The sequence below is a fragment of the Miscanthus floridulus genome, chromosome 8 (genome assembly GCF_019320115.1).
Source record: "Miscanthus floridulus cultivar M001 chromosome 8, ASM1932011v1, whole genome shotgun sequence".
Classification (NCBI taxonomy): domain Eukaryota; kingdom Viridiplantae; phylum Streptophyta; class Magnoliopsida; order Poales; family Poaceae; genus Miscanthus; species Miscanthus floridulus.
Genome location: NC_089587.1, coordinates 75,847,551 through 75,865,661, shown reverse-complemented (window position 1 = coordinate 75,865,661; position 18,111 = coordinate 75,847,551). Strand labels below are relative to the sequence as shown.

At 43.2% G+C, this 18,111-nt stretch overlaps 1 protein-coding gene across 4 annotated transcripts; it reads left to right on the top strand.

The window, feature by feature from the left end:
* Positions 1 to 6,851: 6,851 nt before the first annotated feature.
* Positions 6,852 to 16,643, top strand: LOC136476725 (monodehydroascorbate reductase 3, cytosolic-like). Of its 4 annotated transcripts, XM_066474663.1 has the most exons (10): positions 6,852 to 6,877; positions 7,567 to 7,631; positions 7,734 to 7,865; positions 7,968 to 8,036; positions 9,108 to 9,411; positions 10,152 to 10,270; positions 10,386 to 10,604; positions 10,711 to 10,829; positions 10,907 to 11,032; positions 16,605 to 16,643. In XM_066474663.1, coding segments are annotated over exons 7-10 (270 nt in total). In that variant the 5' UTR covers positions 6,852 to 6,877; positions 7,567 to 7,631; positions 7,734 to 7,865; positions 7,968 to 8,036; positions 9,108 to 9,411; positions 10,152 to 10,270; positions 10,386 to 10,603; the 3' UTR covers positions 16,629 to 16,643. The 4 variants fall into 4 exon arrangements, 1 of the variants encoding a protein (XP_066330760.1); XR_010763708.1 differs by lacking the exon at positions 16,605 to 16,643 and having other exon boundaries at positions 7,743 to 7,865; positions 10,907 to 11,739; XR_010763707.1 differs by lacking the exon at positions 16,605 to 16,643 and having other exon boundaries at positions 9,252 to 9,411; positions 10,907 to 11,739.
* The last annotated feature ends 1,468 nt before the right edge of the window (positions 16,644 to 18,111 follow it).

Here is an 18,111-nt window from a genome sequence, read left to right as displayed (position 1 = left end):
CTCGCCCTGCGCCCATCCCGCTCCGAAGGCGGCGTCCATCTAGACGGAGCTCCCGCACTTGCGCCCGAAGCACGCAGCTCCCTCGCCCTGCGCCCATCCTGCTCAGGTCAAGCTCGAACTGCCACGGCGAGATGGAGGGAAGGGAAGGGAGGGGAGGGAGAGGAAAGGAGAGGGCAAGGCACGCCACGCGAGAAAGGCGTGAGGTAGCAGGCAAAGCCCTGTAGTAGGCTACTCTTCGCCAGCCACTGGCGTTGTGCAACACCCAATCTACTTTTGAAATATCCATATAAAACATATGCAACGTACGTCCGAAGACAAATGAAACACTTGAAACATGCGTTTGAAACATGTGTGTATAACCATTGCAACATGTGCAACACCAAATCAACTTTTGAAACATCCAGATGAAACTTTTTTGAAATAAACATCTAAAACACATGAAAAAAATTGAAACTTAGGCTCGGAACATGCGTATATTCTCATTGCAACATATGCAACATCTCATATCGACTTTTCTAACATTTAGATGAAATACTTGAAACATAAGTTTGAAACGCCTGAAACACGGCGTCGCCGACGGCCGTGGCCTACCTGGTGGAGGTTGCGATAGCTAGCAAGCTCGGGTCCAGGAGGAACGTCGAGAGCAAATGGCCCAGCGTGCGCAGGCCTCCTCTTCTTGCTGCGGTGTCTTCGGCTAGCCACGCGAGACAAAGTCCGGACCGGTGGCGACCTTCTCCCAGTGCGCCAGGGTGATGGTGGCATGGCACGGCGTGACCGGCGATGGGGTGTGGGCGCCTGGTGGGGAAGGGAGAGCGGCGGGGCGGAGTGCAGCGGGCGAAGTGCGGCAGTCGGATGAGCGGCCACGCGCCAACGCCGAGATGAGCACGGATAAGCGCCGTGGAGATTTTTTTTTGTGATTGAGGGGACGAGTGGAGGAGTCACGCCCGGACAGGACGGGTCACGGGGTGCCCGTGGCCAAGCATTATCGAAAAAAAACTGAGTCACCAATAATGCGGAGTTATTCCAAAATCCAAACGGACCTATGAATGACCGGCCGGAGAGTCCGATGCATGCAAACTCAGGTTGTCCGACCCCATGATTAGCAAGCAACCTGATTTACTACGGACGGCTCAATGCTCACTAGCACGGAGTATACTCCCTCCGTCGGCCGGGCCAGTAAATTTGATGTTTCAGGATTTAAAAGATATCTAAAAAATTTGATGTCTTAGCTCTAGAAACAATAGACGGGGTCTATATCGGCTTAAGATTGTGGTCTATATATTTCCGTAACATTCATTTTAACGAGGGGTTATTCCTTAATTAGTATTATTTACCTTCAATAAATAGGAGTATATATAAAGCAGGTAATTTCTATTAAGTACTAATTTATCCTAAAATGCTAAAACATCGTTTGGATCCCTTCGTCGTTTGGATCCCTTCATTTTGCATTAGGGGAATTAGAATACGCTTCTAGGCTATTTGGCTTGAAAGTTGACGTTCCATAATTTTTTAAAGTTCACATGTGAGCCTATCTCAAATTCATAGGACAGAAGATAAAAATTGATTCTATAGATCATCATGCTATATTCATTCGTGTGGCATAAATATCTCTCTCGTGTGGCCCATAATAATATACAGACATATTCCATATATAACCCTATTAGCTTAATTCATTCGTGTCTAAATTATGATCATTAAAATGAATTCCATTCTAACATCTAAACGGGGCCTTTTTTTAGACGGAGGTAGTGTTAGGCCCTATTTGGTTCTAAGCTCCTAAAATTTTTAGGAGCTTTTATGAGGCTACCAAAACCTTCTAAAATAGTGTTTGGTTCTATCTCCTAAAATTGACTAAAAGCAATAAATACACTAGCAAATAGACCATGCAACCCTCCTCTTTACCCCTGCTCCTTCTCTGCTCCCGTCGTGGCCCTCGCTCTCCTCCTCCTCGCCGTCTCCGCGGAGGTGGCCATCTCGACGGACGGGAGCGTGAGTAGCTCCACCACGCGCCGCCGCCTCGTCTTGGTCGCGGCCTTCCCCCTGCTCGTCGGGGAGCACGGGTGGCGGCGGGGACCGGCGGATCCGACGGCGCGAGGGTCGAGGACGGGGAACGGTGGGAGGAGGTTAGAGGGGCGGCGAGGAAGACGGAGGGTACATGGAGGTGAGCAGCGCCGCCGCCATCTCCAGGTCCAGCGCGAAGGAGCGGCGAACCAGTTTGGGGCCGGCGGATCCGGCGAGGTGAGGCTGGAGGCGTGGGCGGGCGGGGCGTGGGAGACGGATCCGGCGGGCGCCACGCGGGAGAGGAGATCCCAATGGGCGGCGGCAGCGGGGATCCGTCGGTGGAGGGTAGGGGCCGCAAGAGGGAGGCGCGGGTGGGAGGGAGGGTGGGAGAGAGAGGGGGGCAAGGCAATAAAGGAGGGGTAGTGGGGGTCTAGGATGGACTTTAGGAGCTTTTAGAAGGGGTTGGAGCTCCTAAAGTTTTTTACCCCTCCTAAAGTTTTTAGAAGCTCTTAAGAGGAGGTGTTTGGTTCTTTAGACAAATTCTATCTAGATTTTAGCTCCTAAAACTTTTAGGAGGGATAACCAAACAGGGCCTTATTCTTTTGTCCATATGTGGCATCTGTAATGGAGACGGGGATCCCGATCTTCCGTCAGGTGATGGTAACTATCGTTGTGGCGGAGAATGACACACCGATCCGGCTTCAGATCGAAAGATCGAACCCTGCAATCTTAGCACCACAGCTCCTCTGGTTATCAACCAAGTCACGGACCAGGTTGACCTCACCAATAAGGCTAATCCCTGCCTGCGCAACGAAGAACACAAGCAAGAACAAGAAAGAACGCAACAAAATTGCAGATGTATGATTAATCTCACGAGTTGGGGTCTCACAAACCGATGAACGACGAAACTGTTTCTTGACAGAATAATCTAAGCAAAACCCAAACCCTAATGGAGGGGCGACGGCTGTTTATGAAGACTCTAGGGTCGTGCAAGACCCCTGGACGCGCCCCTAATGGGCCCAAACTCGATACATGGTCCAACGAACCAAAAGACGGTGTAGCAGCACCCTGGCAGATTCTGGACGCTGACTTGTTTCAATGATTCCCGTTGATTCCAAATAGCTGTTGACGTGAAACCACTTGGATTGGCTTCCTTATCAAATTAGCTTTCCATCCATATGTGGATCATCGAAAACGGAGTCTGGATGCGTCATGGGCGACCAGTTTAAGGCAGACTGGTCCTGGAGGCCGAGGCAGACTCAAATTCTTGTTGGACTGGGCCTCTGGCTTGTGTTGGACGTCTTTGCTGGTCATCATCACCTCCTCCACGTCCTCTTAGTCCCTCTTGACCCTCTCCAATGTTCCTAAGCAAGATAACATCATTAGGTAGTAGTATATTCTCAAAAGTATGAAAATGATCGCTTAAGAACGAGCTCACCTGTAAATTGAGTTGACGCATTCGAGCCCGAATCATTAGACCTTGCATGACGGTTGGAGGATCAGCTGGTACATCCGAAGGAGTGATGTCCTCATCAATGTGATTGAGCAGTTCCGACATGGTGAAACCGCACCATCTTTGCCCCCTCACGCGCATCAATCTGCTAGTTGTTTACTCCTTCTGTTCTTAAATATATGTCATTGTTGATATGTGTGCCATAAGTTTGTCTTAATTTGTAGAAAATACGTGCAACATTTGATCTCTAAATAAATTTATTAAAAAACTAGATTCAAGATCTTTTCAATGATATTAATTATGTATCATAAATATTAATATTTTTTAATATATATTTAGTTAAAGTTGTTTGTATGAATAGATATTTAGGGACAGAGTCATACACACGGAGACGGCCATGGGTGCTCAAATTAGACCGCCGTCTAATCCGTGGACGTTATGCCGCGCGTACGTGACACCACCATTCTAATTTCATCGGAATCGTCGGATTGGACTCGCCGCCACAAAGCAAATGGCATCACACCATCTATCTAATCTGGTCCCGTTGTTCACTTGTTGGTGGGGTGACCGCTGACCGTCAGATCTTCCTGCGACAGTATAGTCCATCCTGACGTTGCTAGAGAGGATCTTCCTCTATCTTTTGTTTTTTTCTTCATGAATCAAGTACGCATTTATTAAGGAGTACTCCCTCCATCCCAAAGAAAGTATCGCTATGGCTTATGTACTTATGTGTCGGTCAGGCTTTTTTAAATTTGATTAGATTTATAAAAAATATTATTAATATTTATATTTCTAAATAAATTTATTATAAAAATATATTCAACATTTCATCTGATGATACTAATTATACACCATAAATTTTAATATTTTTATATGTAGTTAATCAAAGTTAAAATTATTTAACTTCTCTGAAAGTGCAAATGACACCTTTTTAGGATGAATAGAGTATATATAAAGATTACCCAAAATAGTGTATTTACTCCTTTTTATAGGCAAACCACCACTAGACATTTTTGTTAAGCACTTCATACTGATTGTTATCGTTATAGTAAACTTATGGAAATGTTGCGGTCCAATAATGTTTCTGTAAGGAAAATGGACATCGGCCCATTTAAGTTAGGATTATGGTGTTTGATGATCAACGAGACCAAGTTAGACTAATGAATTTGCAAGTGTTTATTTTATAGTTCAATAAGATGCAACACGGACTTGGACCAAGTTTGAAACGTGAAGAAAATGATCAACACTCAAAAGAAGACCATTGGAGGAAGTGTTGACAGCTTAGAAGTGAAGCAAAGAGCCCAAGACACGAAGATGATGAAGCCCTATCGAAGAAACGCGAAGAAACAACAAGAGGAGGTACCGCCCTGGTCACCGCCATGGGGTGGCGGTGCCACTACCCTAATTTCCTAGAGAGCAGCAAGTTGGGACTCAGGCACCGCCCTGGTCACCGCCCTATGAACCGTGTCCCAACGGCCGAAATATCAGTGAGTAACGACTAGTCCACGTGGCGGTCACCGCCCTGTCCCGTGCCTGGAACCGCCCTGTCCGGTGACCACGCAGAGAAGAGGATCTCGGTCACAACGGCTAGTTTCGACTTGGGGGCTATAAATACTTGCCCCAACCGGCCATTTGTGAACAGAGGGAGCCGAGGGAAGATAGGATGGTGTTGCTACACCTCATTTGTGCTCTCCACATGCATAGAGCTTAAAGATCACTTGGTGATTAGCATAGGTGCTTTTACGAAGTGCTTAGGTTAGTTAGACCTCGCTCATATGCGCTTGCTCTAGGCTTAGGTCTAGTTGCTAGTGATGTTTGCATACCTCTAAACCCAAGGTGCTTGCGCGCACCGTGTCTGTACTCGGCGGGGTTTGTAGTCTTGCGAGACCACACTAACCATGTTTGTGGTGTGGCAAGGTGCTTGCGCTTGCTCTTGAGGCTGTTCGGCTGGCTGGTGGCTGGCTGGCCGGCCAACCCACTCACTAAAACACTGTTCACGTGAACAGTGTTTTCAGACAGAACATTATTTTTTGATTTTTTTCTCTCACAACCATCAGTCGGAACAGTATTGGTTTATTTTTCAGTCCTGCCGAACAGGCTCCTTACATCTGATACATGGTCTAATATAAGGCCAAGGAGGAGGACTATCTTAGTGTGGTTGGTCATCTTTTAATTCCATCCGGTGCTTAGAGAAGAATCTCATATAGGCCTTAGCCCTTAGGCTATTTGATGAGTCTCACACTGATGCCAACAACTATGATGATATTGATGTAGTATGCATGCATTGGCGACGCGCTAGAGCTTATACATGGGTGCGTAGTTTTTATCATATCATGCCGGGGTCCTAATTATAACCAGTAAACTCAGCACACAAGAAGGGCCGGCACGACATGGCATGGCTAGCTGACCATGCCGCCATTCCTTTGTTTCATGACGTGTTGTCTCCTTGGCCATGTATAGTTGAGGACTGAACTCGATCATGCACCTACTACGGCTGCATGCATATCTCCACTCAAGCAATTATCTTTGGGAACTTTGGAATTTGGACCCATGCATAATGCATGCTTACTGATGGAAATTGATTTGCAGGGCGTGTCTTCTCTCCATGATTCTGCGAATCGTCAAGTGCGTACGCAATCGGTTTTTGATTTGTTACAACGTACGTGTTAAAGTAGTATGTAGTGAGATATAATGCGACGCTTGACAACTTGCGTGGACACTTGAGTTGACCTTTAAGTAGTGTGTGTATATATATGGTAGTAACTAGCTTGTGCAAACTGAAGTGCTTACTATTCTATTTCTATGCATATATATAGAGAGAGAGAAATGACGTGACCTTGTGTTAACCAAAATACGGCAATAGGACTCCCTCCGTAGAAGCAATGGCTGAAAGATGTGCCTCATGATTACTAGTGTCGTTGTAAACTCCGTAAGCTGAGGATGCCTGTTGTGTGGTTTTGGAGTATGCTAGGATTGTTTGGTCAGTGTAAGCTGAGGGTGGGATGGATGCACGATTCAATCCGATTAGCGTCCTGCTACCATGCTGGGCTGTAAACCTGAATAGCAGGTGTGTGGTTTGGCTGCATCATTTTAAAGTCAGTTTGTCGCAACCATAGCAGGTGTGTTGCAGTTCACTTTCGTTCTCTGATTGATTTCCCCCTTCAAACTGGTGTGATGTCTCCCATTGCCATAACTAATTCAACGGATTAGCTTTTCTGTACCTGGCGTGATGGCCATTACCATAACTAATTCAACGGCAATGATAGCATCATGCATATGCCATGGGCTCAGGTGCGCGGGGCGGCGACGCCGGCGCCCAGCCGCGGGATCATGGCGTGCGAACCTGGCCGCGGGGCTCGGGGTGCGTGGGGCGACGACGGCGGCGCCCGGCCGTGGGACAGGCCTCACCCAACCGCCTGCAAGGTGAGATTCGATTTGGTTGCCTTTGCTTCTAGCAACGGTGCGTTTGAGCCCCGCCCCCGCAAGAAAAGCTTCTTCCCAGGGTTTTCAATTTCGGTATTGCAAAAATTTCGGCCACCACCGAAACTACCGAATTTCGTGAAATTCGGCCGAAATTTCGGCGAATTTTTTTAGAGACATGAAGTATGCTTTTTCTAAAAAAACATTTAAATCTAAACAAATATTAGTATGATTTATGACTACACATCTATTGAATACAAAAATATGCAATATAAACAATAAAAAATTGAGTCTAAAGTTATATAACACATGTATTAGTGTATTATAAAATTTCGGATTTTTCTTTCGGCCACCACCGAAATTACCGAATTTCGCAAAATTTCGCCGAAATTTCGCCGAAATTTTGAACCCTGCTTCTTCCCCTCCGTGTAGCACAATCTTCCCTTCGTTCGCCGCCTGTTCAATCCATATAACTCTTCTTCTCTGTCCCCATATTTAGCTCTTGCGTGCTTAGATTTATTTCTCTTGTTACTCTTCTCACGAAAGATCGAGACTGGATACTGGAGGGGTCTACTGGTTGAATTCGTGAAAGGATTTCTGTTGTTCTCTTTCACGTGCTTGTTGATTTTTCTTGGTATTTCTTTTTGGCATGCACTAATCCAATTTACAGTCCTAATTTAATCTGGTTGCAGGCTTTGTGGGTGGAGCTGGTGACCTGAAGCTGACTAAGGATGGGAACACACTCTTGAAGAAAATGGTATGGCTTTACCTTTTACAGAAACATTCTATTGACATCCTGATGATATATGTGCTTGGTGGTGTTTTCTTTGATTTGATGTCTTGTGCCATTTATTTGTAGCAAATTCAGAACTCAACTGCAATCATGATTGCAAGGACGGCTGTGGCACAGGATGACACAAGAGGTGATGGCACAACCTCCACTGTGCTTTTTATTGGGGAGCTAAGCAGTCTGAGTGGTGCACAGATGAAGGTATTTTGTTAATTTGTTCTAGGAACATGTCTAATCTTCTCCCAGGCTGCTGCCCCCAGGCTGCTGATGACTCAACCCTCTTAATTCTTTTTTGGTCTCTAGCTGGTGGATTGAAATTTGGAGTTACATATACACAATTGGTGGAACTAGGAGGCTTTCATATTGAAAATGGTATGTTTCAACTGGAACTAGGAGGCTTTCATATTGAAAGTATCTCTTCATATAGGAGGTCTCTTGTTAGTGATTTGAACCTAGCTTGCTGCAAACACCATGGCTAAAATACAGAGGGAAGCTTTTACCTAATGCTTTCGTAGGATAGTTATTATGCATCTTATTGCCTCTGCGCACCTTGATTGCCAATAGGTCCTGAAATTTTTTTTAGAGTTCAAGGGTGACCCCCGGCCTTTATATAACAAAGACCAAACCGTTAAGCTCCTTACACAATTCAAAAGACTCCAACAGAAACTCAGAAAGCCTCAAAAGGCTGACAACCGCCCAGAATACCAGAACCCTTACAAACCGCATTACATCCCTTCAGCTTCCGAAACACTCGCAAAACTCAACCAGTTTCTTTCACGAGCCAGCCTATCCAGATCAACTTCACTTGTAAGCAGGGCATCTTCTGTACTGAGCTTCTAGCCTCTCCCAGTTTTGTACAAGATGCGGTCCCAATCATCATTCACCCGACCAAGCCAGGTAGACGGTGAGGACTTGAGGCGAAACTCTCCAGTTTGTCCAGATGATCCAGAAACTCTGGGACTTTCTCCTTCGGACACAGAGCACTCCAATTTTGCAGCATTGCTTTTACCTTCATAAACAGCACCCGCACATCTACCCAGAGAGCCCCCTAAAAACACAAGCTGTTCCTTAGTTTCCAAAGCCCCCACAGGGCAGCAGCACAAAAAACATTTTCGACTATAAATTTCCTATTACTAATCCACATAGTGCCAACAGAAACAAAATCTATACCAACTTGTCTATTTAAGACCTCAGAGAGAGTAGACCAAAGTTGTTTAGCTACCACACAGTTAAAAAATAAGTGATTGACAGTTTCAACCTCTGAACAAAACAAACAAGTAGGATCCTTGATTTTCTTCCTAATACTCAAATTATCCTTAGTCAAAACCTTATTTTTAGATAATAGCCACAGGAAGAAATGAACTCTAGGGGGAACCTTCAGTGCCCAAACAACAGGAACAAACACAGGAGAAATACCCCTAAAATTAATAACTTTATACATAGGTCCTGAAATTTGTTGATCAAGTATGTGCCAATTGCATCTTGGAGTCGTGGGATGAGGATGAAGCTCTCTTCTAGGAGTCTGTCGATGCATCTTCCTGCATCTCCTGCTACTGCTATTATGGATGTGACCATCTCGTTTGCTAGGAAGAAGAATCGATGGAGCTTGTTGCTGGGAGTGGAATTTTATCAAGCTGGGTATTACTGCGGGAGATGGAGCAGGATTTCTAGGATCTAGAAGATTTGCTTGTGGGATCTCTCCTCTGGGAGTGGAGCTCCTGTTCTGGATGCACAACAGGTGTTTGAGGTAATGCCCCGTTGGATGCTCCTGTTTCTTTTTCTTCGATTAATTAATGTGCTCGGTGCTCTTTATTTACTATCACTGCATTTTCAGGTCATATACTTACAGTCACTTGATTATCGTGTGACTTGATGCACTTGAGCAATTTGATTTGTGCTTCTTTTATTTTCCTAATGATACTATGTTCATTTGTTTGTATTGTAAAAAAATTGGGATTCGAACAGTGTGTGCAGTAACTCGAGTTCATATAGATTTTATGGAGGTGATTGAGATGTAGGTTTAAGGACAAGTAGCAAGCCTAGGCACATCCTGAGGGAAATTTGAGCATGCAGCATGGATTGATACTTTTTATGTCTTATTATCTTATTGAATATTTCATATGTGCACAGGTATTTTGATTTTTTTTTCTTTTACACTCAAATTGATCAATATCCCTGCACTTGTAGTTCCGTTGTTGGGATAGTACTAACTATGACTATTCTGATAAAAATGATGAGTTTTGCACTCAGCTGCCACTATGACAGATTTAAAATGCATGTTGAATTGTGCCTGCTTAGCTGGGGAAATGTTCATCTCCAGGATCAAGTGTTCTTTATTTATTTTGTGTTTGGGGGTCCTGAATATAGTATGCCACCTTACTTAGCAGCTGGCCTCTGGAGTAGTCTATCTGACAGCTTGAACAAACATGTGTAAAAGGCATTACTTTATCACAGTTCTGATCATGAGCTGATTATGTTTGTTTTCAGTCATTGAACTGATCCTGAGCACTGAGATTGTGAAGGCTGACCTTGCCTCAAAGACTCTGACCAGTGCAGCTGGGGATACCTTTACATATGAGACCTTGCTCATTGCTACTGGCTCCTCGGTTAGTTCTCACTGCAATTTTTCTCCTAAAACATAGGAGATTGCCTTTTACATAACTTTTTCAATGGGAACTTGTTACCTGGGTTACTCATGATATATTCTGTCTTTGTGTTCAGGTCATAAAGCTCACTGATTTTGGTGTTCAAGGAGCAGAATCCAACAACATTTTGTATCTAAGGGAGATGCAGATGCCGACAAGTTGGTTGCAGCTATGCAAGCAAAGAAGGATGGAAAGGCTGTGATTGTTGGAGGTGGTTACATAGGGCTTGAGCTTAGCGCAGCCTTGAAAGTCAACAACTTTGATGTGACCATGGTGTAACCTGAACCCTGGTGCAGTATGTCCCGTTAGCCTGAAAGCTTATCACGCATGTTCCATTCTCTGGAATTAATCTGAAACAATAACTGACTTTTTCTTTACATCTTGAACTCGATCTCTTGTAGTGACCCGTCTCTTCACTGCTGGTATTGCTCATTTTTATGAGGGCTACTACACTAACAAAGGAATCAAGATTGTGAAGGGCACTGTTGCTGTTGGTTTCGACGCTGATGCCAACGGAGATGTGAGCACTGAACACTCTGCAGATTCAGTTTCGCAATGTGTGCTCTGAATGTTAACGTTCACCTTAATGAATGCTAGGTCACCAAAGTGAAGTTGAAGAATGGAAGTGTTCTCGACGCTGATATTGTTATTGTTGGCGTCGGCGGCAGGCCATTGACGGGTCTCTTCAAAGGCCAAGTTGATGAGGAGAAAGGTGGACTCAAGGTTAGTTCACTTCTTGCTTTTCTTTATTCAGTTCAACAAATACTGTGTTGCTTGTCATGTAAAAAAATACTGTGGACTTGGGCTCCTGTAGAAATGTGACTGTTTGTTGTGTCTGGGTGTTTCCGACTTGTGTTGATAAGAGGATAATTGTTATTAGTAATGGATATTCCATGTGTTTGTGTTTTTTCTTTTCTCACATATCTAATAAGTACAGCTGTCAGATTGCATTCATTTAAAACATGTTAGAAATCCGAACTTTTATGAGGATTATTTATTTACATGTCCAACTATACACAAATTTGTTCAGTACCATTTCAGCAAACTACATGGATTGATTAACATATTAGTTTCCAAGCAAGTGTAGTCAATATACTTTTGCTTATTTAGGTTCATATAAATAAATATATAGTGTACTATAGGCTGGTCAAACAAATCACGGATTTAATTTCGCTTATTTAGGTTCATATAAATAAATATACGCTACCTAGATTTAATTTCGCTTGTTGATGAAGCCAGACCGAGTTCAAGAATTTGCTAAGAACACCGTGTCGCGTCTCATAGATTTAGAGAACTAAATAATATTGAAATTATTTACACGCTTGTGACATGCACTTTGAATAGATGATGGACATGAATTTAGTTTAATATAATAGTCATTTTGTGCATTTTCATTGGTCAAACATGTTCAAAATATGTGGATTGAGCAATGTTTGTCTGACATATTTGGTTGCTTCATTTAGTTTGTAATATCGGAGACTTCTTGCCGATATAAAACATTATTTTAGCCATATCACGGAAAGGTTTATAAGTAGAGTTTGTGAGCCTGCGGTGCCGTGCTTTTAGTGACTGTTAATTTCACAAACTTTGTTTTTTGGATTAAATGTCAGTTTAATGTCTTACGGTATTGTTATCTTAACGTGCGATCCGTGTATTTTTAGTACAAAAGTTTAGTTGTCCCGTAGCAACGCACGGGCACACTACCTAGTAGCTTTGAAAAAAGTCAGATCAAATATATAGAAAATTGTATCAATATTTATATCTCCAAATATATTTATATAAAAATAAAAATATTTCATTAAGTTAATGATATTTAATAAATTGTTTGACTCTTTGTAATATGATAATTGCATTCTTTGAGAACGGAGGAAAATATGGCGTCCTTGTCTTTGCATTCCACTGCATGTCTGAACCGCACGCCCAGTGAAATCTTGTGCTGCACGAGGGGACTTGGTTTTCCTTAATTATGCTTCAGGGCCCCTCTGATAAGGTAAATAATCAGATGAAGTAATAAGCTAGCTAGGACGACTGCTTATATTTTTTTTCTCTCTCTTCTTCTCCTGGTAGGTTTTCAGAGTGTCCCTAGCTTAGCTAGCAAGGCAATCAGAATGTACAACTCCATTCCTTCTCGATCCCAATCATTCATGGTGCCCTGATGGAACATATGCATGCACGATTGATAATTAGTGGAGACGTCACATGATCCAAGATTATTGTTTCACCATCTACTAATCCAGCGTCCATCCAGAAGATTAAAAAACTTGCCGTGACAAAACTTGAAACCACTCACTCTTGCCTTTTTGTGTACAAAATACCATGCATCCAGACCCCCAGTGATGCTTCTATTGTAGCCTAAAAGAAACGCAAGTAAGGGAGAGAGAAAAGCGGCGTCGTCTCTATCTAACCGCACTCGCTGATGGTATCATTAACAAGAGTCAGGAATAATAATATAATCCTAGTGTATTTAATTTAGAACGACGTCTACGTGAAAGCTAGCTTCAATAGTTCGGTTGCTACCTGCTACGTGTCTGTCATTAGGAGCGAGAGAGCTGATTCAAGACGGCATCACCAAAACAACCTCTGTTCGGCTAGCGGAAGCAATAGTGAGTGCTACTGGAGGATGCATGCCACTGGCAGAAGCACCATTTTTTTTAAGAAATGACAGTAGCTCTGCTTTTCAATGAAGAGATAAAAGAGAGGCAGAAGAAGCACTAAGTTAGTATCTGAACTTTGTATCGCTAATTGCATTGCATCGTGTTTAGAACCGAAAATTGGGATAGATGGTCACTGAACCGATGGAACTGTACGTAGACGTGGCGACATGATGCCTGTATTTGGAATAGACTCCTCCAGCATATGTATACTAGTCCATCACGCGCGCCCTTGCACGCGTCGGCTATCCAACCAAAGATGCAGCGCATGATTGAACACTCATCTAATCTTTAGCAACTGACATGACAAATACTCAGGGTCGTAGCATGAGGATGGTATGTACATATATACGATCATTAAGATAATACAAAATTATATGATCATTCTATCTCTATTTTTTATATAAGTGGGGAAAATGTATGAACTGCTTGGTTCTTTGCTTACTAACAAACAGGTGGTGGGCATCATAGTGTAGGGCTAGCAAGCATCACCGACTATTACCAAGTACACTTAACCTAGCAAATTAGTATCAACATTCATATGCCCCATTCGATAATGAGAAACTGATCATTCCTTTACAATTTCAAGTCACAATTAACATTTAAAAATACATCACATCAACCACGATTTGACCCAAAAATATATGAATATTTCTACTTTTAGTCAATCAAGATAAGCTATGTCCCTGAAACCAAGGCCTACCTTAATAATCGGATCAGTGGAATCACCCAAGACTTGTATTACAATACGGTATGGTGGCCATGTGAGGGCACAAGCCGCAGCAATGGATAGCTTGTACACCTGTACAAAGAAATGGTCATCGCAATGATGTGGTGTCAAATTTTATAATATTGCAAGACACACAAGAACATTGTTCAGACATCTTGGAAAAACTATGGCCTTGTAGCGTTGTTAGTCAATTGCCCAGCAATGTAAAGGAAGGACTAAACTTGCTTACTACTTGCACTAGGCACAGCGTCTGCATAGCAAGAAATGTACTTGGTCTGAAATAGCCAAATAGTTGAAGCAGCAAACCTCAGAACGAAGCAACCTATATAGCAGCAGAGGCAACATCGTGCAAGACTAAATCGGTATATGGGCAGCATTTTTTTTAAATGTTAGCATTACAATAAGAGCCCCAAAACACATTAGAATCAATCTCCACAAAGTCGGTACATGAGGTACTTTGTAGGGATAGATCATCTATAAGCAGTACTGGTATTAGAAATCTAGTGACACCATCAGGAAATTAGGAAAAGACAGGCTATGTGAGACTAAACCTATATCAGCAGTGTACATTCTATATTTGGAAAGGAAAAATGGATCCTGTAAATCGATCAAACTGACTAATAGTAGAAACAGATTGTGTGAATCAGAGTACACAATAAAACCTTATGGTAAAAAAACAATTAGATTGCAAAGATAAGTTTATTCTTACCAAGAGTGGTTGTTCAACCTTTTGTCATGGCATGCAACCATCCATCCACCACACTGATCTCCAATATTGTTCGCATCTGCTCTGCAACAGGTATTGTTTTTACAAATTTAGCCAATAAAAGGAGCAGCTCGTTCTGATCCTTGCAAATAATTAGACAAAGCTTTTGTATCCAAGGCAATTGCAGATAACGATATGTCCCGTTCCCCTAAATAACATGATGAAGCAAACCAAAATTTATAGTTGGTATAGAAAACATGACCTTTAGTCGCTGCCGCTGAACTTGACATCATGGCATCCCCTCAGCGCGGGCTCGTGCCTCTGCACTTTGGTGCTGCCCTTCAACAATCCAGTGCCTTGGCAATGCAGGATGCTCATAATTTATTTGCTCATAATTTATTTGAACAGGCTATTCACCTGGTGAATGTTTTGTTCACAGTAACAGGAAAAACAACAAAAGAAGTATGAATAGGCCATTTTCCTTGTTATTTTTCATGTCTTTAAAACTATAGAATCAGATTTTCATGGTTTCAAATAATTTACCTGAAGATATTCCAGATATGTAGTATGTCACCTGCACATGATCTACAACATCGAAGTATTTTACTCTTCTACTAAACCTTGCATTTACAAAAGGAAAACATGTTAGAAGAACATAGCAAAATATGGAACAAAATAGAGATGAAATTCAAATCTCTGAGTGAAGGCACTTAGATAGGTAGATAACAATATGGAAACACCACTAAAAGGTAAAACTCCCAAAGTCATAGAAGGATGAAGTCTCAGCAGTAACAATGTGCATAGTTCATCACCGGTAACAACAGGAATCCATGTGCCGCTAAACGAAGCTAAGAAAGAAAGCAAACTAAACACTTGCCTCTAATCCCTCATCCATGTCCGGTAACAAATCTGAATAAATCAATCCTTAAATCTAGGGAACTAAACCCTGTAGCTGAAGCACAAATAGAGTAGGGGAAGTGCCCATAGGCATCCATACCTGGTGGCTGGGCTTCTGTGGAGCAGGAGAGAGGCGAGGAGGGGGTGACCCGCCTCCGTCGCCGCGGAAGCACGGGTGGAGGGGTGAGGCACCACCGATCTGCCGCCAAGTTGAGCCATCGGCGCCACTGCCGGAGAGGAAGAGGCGATGCGTAGCCGGGGTCGTCGAGCACAGGCACCTAGGGTTTCATGGAGCAGAGGAGCAGACGCGGAGCTGTGGAAGGAGGCCGCGTCGGGGGGCACCCGGGCCGGCGGCCAACGGCGGGGCACCCACGCGCCGTGTTTTGGCCGGGGACGGCCGCCGCCGGGGCCGACACGCCGAGGTCCAGCGCAACCCGGGGCCGGCGTGGCACCGCCCGCGCCTCACGCGGTGAAGCGACGGCGCCGAGGCCCGCTGCCACACGGTGCCACGTCGGGAGAGAGAGGGAGAGAGGGAGGGAGAGGGAGAGAGGAAGGAAGGGAAGCCTGGGGCAGAGGCAGTGGAGGCAGCGTTCCACGACCGGGAGGAGAGGCGTCGAGCTCGGGAGAGGAAGAGGAAGAGGAGGCGAGATATTTCGAGAAGAATCCAGAAGGAGAAGCAGAAGCTGCTGTTTATATTTGGTCGACCGGATTCGGAGCCGACACAGTAGAAGCTGGCAAAATCAACGCAAAGTGACGAGGATCTGCATGAAGCTGATTCGAACGAAAGCCGCCACAAGAAATCTGGGCCACACGACGGACGATCGGACGGCCAGGAGAATTCGGGATGACGTGGCCACCCTGAGAGGCGGGTAAACCAACCTGCTTTGATATATAGAAATATCAACTCCCTTTGACAAGGAAGTTTCTTTTTATTCCCTTCACTCCTAGTCTTCTGTGACTCTTTTTTTCCCCCGAGGGAGATGCATCATGTTCCACTCAAATAAAGGGCCACATTACCATTTTTTTTCTCTTTATTTTGTGGATGGGAGTGTTCTCGGACCTGAAGGTGCTGAAATTGGCCAAGATATGGACCATGAATCTTGAAGCATCTAGAGAATTTGAACTGGTTGCTACCCTTGTCAAGTTGTGATTTTTCATAATAAATATGGCCAAGATATGGGCCTGAAGATGCTGAAATTGGCCAAGAGGAGTGTTTGGTTGCTACCCTTGTCAAGTTGTGATTTTTCATAATAAATAAGACAATAGATAAAGATTGCCATGATTGATATGCTGATTCAGATTTTTATGTAGAGTGTATCAGCATTTTTTATCTAGCTGGAGCAAGTGCAAGGTACGTACGTACATGGAACTTTGGATGGATTATTGTGCCCAAATAAAGCACCGTCCAAGTGTCTATTTTATGAAAAAAGAGTTGCTAAAGTAACATGCCTTTTCTTTTTAAAACACTTAGAGTTTGACTAGTTATATATATTTGGCAGACTCTATTTATCATTATAATAATATTTATCGGATCCAATTTACTTGTTATACAAAATGAAAAAAGTTTAAAATGCAAAGTTTTAGAGCTTATCAAGCTCTATGACTTTATAGTTTAGGGTGTCTCTACATTCAAGGTTGTTTAAAAATAAATAAAAAAATCAATTTCAAAACCTATGAACTTAAATAAAAATTTTGAAACAACAACAACAACAAAGCCTTTAAGTCCCAAATAAGTTGGGGTAGGCTAGAGTTGAAACCCAGCAGAAGCAATCAAGGTTCAGACACGTGAATAGTTGTTTTCCAAGTATTTCTATCTAAGGCTAAGTCTTTGGGTATATTCCATCCTTTTAAGTCTTCTTTTATTGCCTCTACTGTAACAGAACCGACCAATTATACGAAATTAAGTAAGAAAATCATCCGCCAGCGCAGACGCTTTAGCAAACTTAAGCCCGTATAACCCGGTAGTCCGTGAAATCACGAAGGATTTCAAACCAACTCATGTCCCAGCCATGATCGTAATAAGTTTAGCGGTCACCAATCACATATTACATAAAAGTTTGCATATAGATACATCAGAGTTTAAACATAGTTATTACAAAACAAGTTCAAATAAAAAGTAGCGGAAGTCATTTGTTTAAAACCACACACACTCACACGGAGTTCAAATATAGTGCCAGCGAATGATCATCTCCAACAAAAGCATCAGATGAGACGTAAGGAATGACCATGCCCATGGTCCTAAGCATCACCCATCGCAGGATACAGGCAGTTGATACAGTAGCCATAGTACATCTGCCCATCTGCAACAAGTGGGAATAAAACCCTGAGTACGAGAAGGTACTCAGCCAGACTTACCCGACATAACCGAAAATAAATGACACCAAGGATTATGAAGGGCTTTATAGTAGGGTAGCTGACTCATTTGCAAAAGAAGCATTTTTAGCATTTCAAGAACCTTTCTAAAAGCATTATTGCCAAGTTAATTATTATTAACCTGTCCACTAGATTTGCACCTATACTAGAGTAAACATGTGATTAAGCAGATAATGATAACCAATGATCATTAAGTAACTTCCATACCGTCATATTCATTATAACTGTCCAAGTGTTCCATAACATTTACTACGATGAAGTCACTCAAGTCAAGTGCTCACTATCCAGGAGCGATGGCGATTCGAATCGATTCCTAACCAGCTGGTGATTTATTCCTTACACAAACCTCACTCACCCGCTAAAGTGAGATATTGATCACCGAGCCAACTTTCCAGGTATCTCGAGTTTGCCAGGAACCACATGTACCCGGGGGCCGACCGACTGC